The 5,171-nt window shown below is 37.6% G+C and overlaps 1 protein-coding gene across 1 annotated transcript in view; it reads left to right on the top strand.

Annotated features, from left to right (window-relative positions):
- Positions 1–4,219: 4,219 nt before the first annotated feature.
- LOC111083438 (adenylate cyclase type 3-like) overlaps positions 4,220–5,171 on the top strand; it is a gene marked incomplete at its 3' end in the record, with an annotated part of 16,678 nt that continues 15,726 nt past the window's right edge. Inside the window, exon 1 of the mRNA XM_022379956.1 lies at positions 4,220–4,377. Within this exon, the coding sequence (XP_022235664.1) occupies positions 4,253–4,377 (125 nt within the window). The remainder of the gene's footprint in view (positions 4,378–5,171) is intronic.

The raw sequence follows: 5,171 nt of genomic DNA, 5'->3' as shown, positions 1-5,171 counted from the left end.
AGGGATGGCTAACGCCCTCGTGTAGCTTTGCGCGAAATTAAAAAAAATCCCTCTAGTCTATCACTGCTAAATTAGGGATGGCTAACGCCCTCGTGTAGCTTTGCGCGAAATTAAAAAAAATCCCTCTAGTCTATCACTGCTAAATTAGGGATGGCTAACGCCCTCGTGTAGCTTTGCGCGAAATTCATAACAAACAAACAAACTCTAGATTCTTGCTAACTTGTAAATAAAAACAATCAAAAGTGTTTTTTTTTAGCGCCAATGGAACAAGTTATTATGGTAGAGCTGAGAACGAAGAATCCGCATCTTGACTATTCTTCAAACTTATATCAAGAATTCCACCTGGCGAGGGATTTCCTTACTCTAACCAAATTGAACACCACGAATACAAGTTAAGGCTGGTTGATGGGGGAATTCAAGAAATAAATTGCTTCTAGCACTTTAAGGTATTCAGTACGTGAGACATGGAGCTTTTCCCTTGATTTTCACTATTTATTGTCTCGTACAGCCTGTGATGTAGAAGATAGAATGATTATATTTTCTCGCTGATAAATATCTCGCACTTCGTTCAATTTTTCAACACACCACTTACATGACTCGACTCGCAATCTGCGGGTTGTGGGTTCGAATCCCCCGTCACACCGAACGAACGTGCTTGCCCTTTGAGTCGTGTGGACGTTATAATATTACAGTCAATCCCACTACTCGTTGGTTAAAGAGTAGCCCAAGAGTTGGCGGTGGCTGCTGTTATTTAACTGCCTTCCTTCTAGTCTATCACTGGTAAAATAAGGGGCGGCTAGTGCAGATAGCCTTCATGTAGCTTTGCGTTAATTTAAAGAAAAAGAAACCAAATCAAACTTGGAACTATTTTCTTTGTTGAAAGACTGATTTGGCCTATATTCCTATTAGCAACTGTAACATACAAAGTATAACACATGGAACTACATTGTTATAGTAACATTGAAACGTCTTTCACAATTTTTGTCTCATTAATTATTATACATTTTCCTTTGGTATAGTGAGGTAACTTACATTTTACGTGCATGTCTGTCTGTTTGTTTGTTTTAGAGCAAAGCCACATTGGGCTATCTGCTGCGTCTACCGCGGGGAATCAATCCCCGAACTTTAGCATTGTGAGTCCTTAAACTTATCGCTCTCTCCCCCACCCGGGTAACACGTGCATGTCAGTAGTTCTGATATGAAATGTTTCGCAGTTCTCCTAAAGAAAATCAAAAGGAATAAATCAGAAAATATACTGAGTGTGTACACGAGCTTTGTGATGTAATAGCGAATCTGTCATGTGCGAAAAAATGTATCAAAAGCGAACACAGACCACGTGCAAAATTAGAAATAACTTCTGAATATACAAGTATGTGTCACGTACGATGCAGTCAATAATACAAGTAACAAGATTAAGATGAATAAATGTAACTTTTGGAACCTTTGAGTTTTTTTGAAGCAGTTATTGGTTTAGTAAACAGAATTAAAACGTATGTGGTGAGATGCTACAGTTTGGTTTGGTTTATTTTCAATTTCGCGTAAAAGTTACACGAGGGCTATCTGAGCTAGCCTTCCCTAATTTAGCTTGTTTGTTTTTTGTTTTTGAATATCGCGCAAAGCTACACGAGGGCTATCTGCGCTAGCCGTCCCTAATTTAGCAGTGTAAGACTAGAGGGAAGGCAGCTAGTCATCACCACCCACCGCCAACTCTTGGGCTACTCTTTTACCAACCCCTAATTTAGCAGTGTAAGACTAGAGGGAAGGTAGCTAGTCATCACCACCCACCGCCAGCTCTTGGGTTACTCTTTTACCAAGGAATAGTGGGATTAACCGTCCCATTATCACACCCCCACGGCTCAGAGGGCGAGAATGTTTGGTGGGATGGGAATTCCAACCCGAGACCCTCAAATTGCGAGTCGAGCGGCCCTAACCACCTGGCCATGCCGGGCCACACAAATCTTTAGAAACGTCAGCTTGTTTCCTTCATTCGTTGGATTCATTTAACTACGAGTGAGGATACGAAGGGTTAAAATTGTTGCCCCCTTCTACGCGGTAGCTCAGCGGTAAGTCAATATATTTATAACGCTAAAAATTGGGTTTCGATATCCACAGTGGGCAGAACACAGATAAATAATTGCGTAGCTTTGTGTTTTACAACAAACAAGCAGTAAAAACTGGGTTTTGTAAGACTAGAGGGAAGGCAGCTAGTCATCACCACCCACCGCCAACTCTTGGGCTACTCTTTTATCAACGAATAGTGGGTAAAAGCGTCACATTATAACGCCTCCACGGCTGAAAGGGCGAGCATGCTACAGTGACCAGGTCTATTTGAATTATCCAGTCATAAATAATTAAAATAAAATGAATAACCAAACGACTTGTAACTCCAGAAACATTTCTAAATTATTTCACTGACCTAAAGTTTCGGCTTCAAACTTGTATCAGGAAATGTTTCTCATAGGCTCAGTGTCACGATTTATAACGCTAAAAACCGAGCCCATTGTGTAGCTTTATGCTTTATAACAAATAAACAAACATCAACAAATTCACTCACAATATCAAGACTCTAACAAGTTTTATACAAAGTATCTTTGATCTAATAAAATAATTCTTAAGAATCTCTCCGAAGTTACTTCTTTGACTGTTTTTTCAGAATTTTCGCGCAAACCTACACAAGGGTTAACTGCTCCAAGCCATCCCTAAATTTGAGCTGACTGACTAGAGGAGACATTGCTAATTAACAGCACCTATAGCCAAACCTTGATTTTAAACGTTATCTTATAGCGCATCGTTGGCCCCAAAAAGCTAAGACCATATTTTTGTGTGACAACAGGTCACAAACCATGAATCTTCAGATTCAAAATCCGGATAAGTCAACACCTCAGCCAACCCTGCCCTTCTGCGTAGGTAGTGGGTCTTGCTTTATTCAGAAAGAAATGTCCATTGTACTACAATCAACATCACGTAGTTTAATATATTTGAAATAAATATACTTTTTTTTTCCTCTATCCTTGAGCGAGCCGGGTATATTCTAGTGGCTAGCGTACGGGCTGTCGATACGAGAGTCCGCTGTTCGCATCCCGTTGCCACAAAGTCATACTCTACACTTTATGTATGGGTTATAAGAGTGATAGTCAAATCCCACTATTCAATGAGAATAGGAGTCCAAGAGTTGACGATGAGCGCTGTTGAATAGTTAATCAGTTCACAATTAGATACAGCAGAAAACCTATGTGTAGCTTAGCGCAAATATCCGAAACAAACAGGTTATTCTTCGTTTTGCTCAAAATTCTTAAATGCTCAATTAACTTACAAAAACATAGTTACTGATAAAGTACCAAAAATGTCTGTGAAATAATAAGACACTTGAAGATTACTTGTAACGAGTAGGTATACTTCAATGCAAATACAACTCATTTTAATATCGCCCTCTAGTGTCTAAATGAAGAAATGAAAACGTTTATTGGATTTTGTCGTATCACTGTTTTTTTAAAACAAAACTAGTTGTGAAAAATGGAAGGTAGCTAGTAGTCGAAAGTACCTTCCACCAGCTCCTCTGCTACCCTAATCGAGTAGCAGAATTTGACTGTCTCTCTGATCACGCACCTGCGGCCTACCCACCCGAAGTGAGAAACGTGATTTTGCGGCGAACCTTGAACCTTCAGATTCACAGTAATAAAATAGTTCTAGTGATAAAATAATTGCGTAGGCGAGGAAATAAAAAATATAAAGTAATGATAAAATACTCGCCAAATTAAAATAATTATATTGATAAAACACGAAAACACCGTTTCGGGCAACAGCCTTTCATCAGATTGCCCGAAACGTTGTTTTCGTGTTTTATCAATATACTTATTTTAATTTGGCGATTCTTTCATCATTACTTTATATTCTACCTCAGATTCACAGTTTGGCACATTATTCAGACCACACTCTGTCTCCCACAAAATAAAACAGATTAATTTCTCTTACACGGCTTTGTTGACCCAGTAATAGGTTTAATCAGAAAGATAGTGACATTTATATATATATATTATTTTACTCTGGGTTTTCTTGAAACTTCTCGATTTTTTGGCATTTTGTAGTCAGTTAAGTATTTGATACAGCTGTGTATAATTACATTAGATCGGTTCATTTACATTTTTAATACAGCTGTGTATAATTACATTAGATCGGTTCATTTACATTTTTTAATACAGCTGTGTATAATTACATTAGATCGGTTCGGGAGGAAACAAGATCGACAGTCGACATGAGAGTGGGAATTCACACAGGTGGCGTTTTAGCTGGAGTGCTAGGACAGCGACAATGGCAGTTTGACGTCTACAGCAGAGATGTTGAGCTAGCCAATAAGATGGAGAGTAGCGGACTTCCTGGGTACGTAGCTAACTTTCCTAAGCAAATAGAGGATCTAGTAGAGAAAAAAAAAACACAACAAGATATCGATAAATTGTATTTCATAAAAGTCTACTGCAAATATTTAACACATCTAGAAAGTAAGTGAAAACATTAAACGTTACACAATTAAATGATTGTTGTTTTGTTTTGACAAACCAGAACAAACTTTAGAAAAAAATAGTGATTCTTTTATGTTCAGAGCATTCTCAACTACAATATTGCCCCCCCCCCCAGTAGCACAGCGGTATGTCTGCGGACTTACAACGCTAGAATCCGGGTTTCGATACCCGTAGTGGGCAGAGCACAGATAGCCCTTTGTGTAGCTTTGTGCTTAATTTCAAACAAACAAACTACAATATCTAAATATAAAACTCAGATGAAACGATTTGTATTTATATGCAATTCTACAATAAAATAAGCTAAAAAAGTAATTTATCTAATGTTCTATGTGTGCGTGTGTTTGTATATTCGAGAACATCGGGGGGGGGGCTACACAGTTCATTGAAGATACATTAATGATTTTTTGCTCAATCTGTACAGAAACGGATTTTAGATCTCTTGAAAAAAAGCTAATATATTTATCAATTTTATGAAGAATACACTGTATTGTCTATGTTTAAGTAATATTTTACCATTTCTTCAATATCAGTTTTATTAATGGTATTATTTAAATTGTTTATAATTTCTTATAACATATTTTTATTATGAAGATTATTTTGCATTATTACCTTGATTAAAAAATTTAGGACTCGACTAAATCTCCTAAGGGATTA

Source organism: Limulus polyphemus, unplaced genomic scaffold (genome assembly GCF_000517525.1).
Source record: "Limulus polyphemus unplaced genomic scaffold, Limulus_polyphemus-2.1.2 Scaffold9512, whole genome shotgun sequence".
NCBI lineage: Eukaryota > Metazoa > Arthropoda > Merostomata > Xiphosura > Limulidae > Limulus > Limulus polyphemus.
Note: the sequence above shows the minus strand (reverse complement) of the source record. Positions and strands in the feature narration are given on the sequence as shown.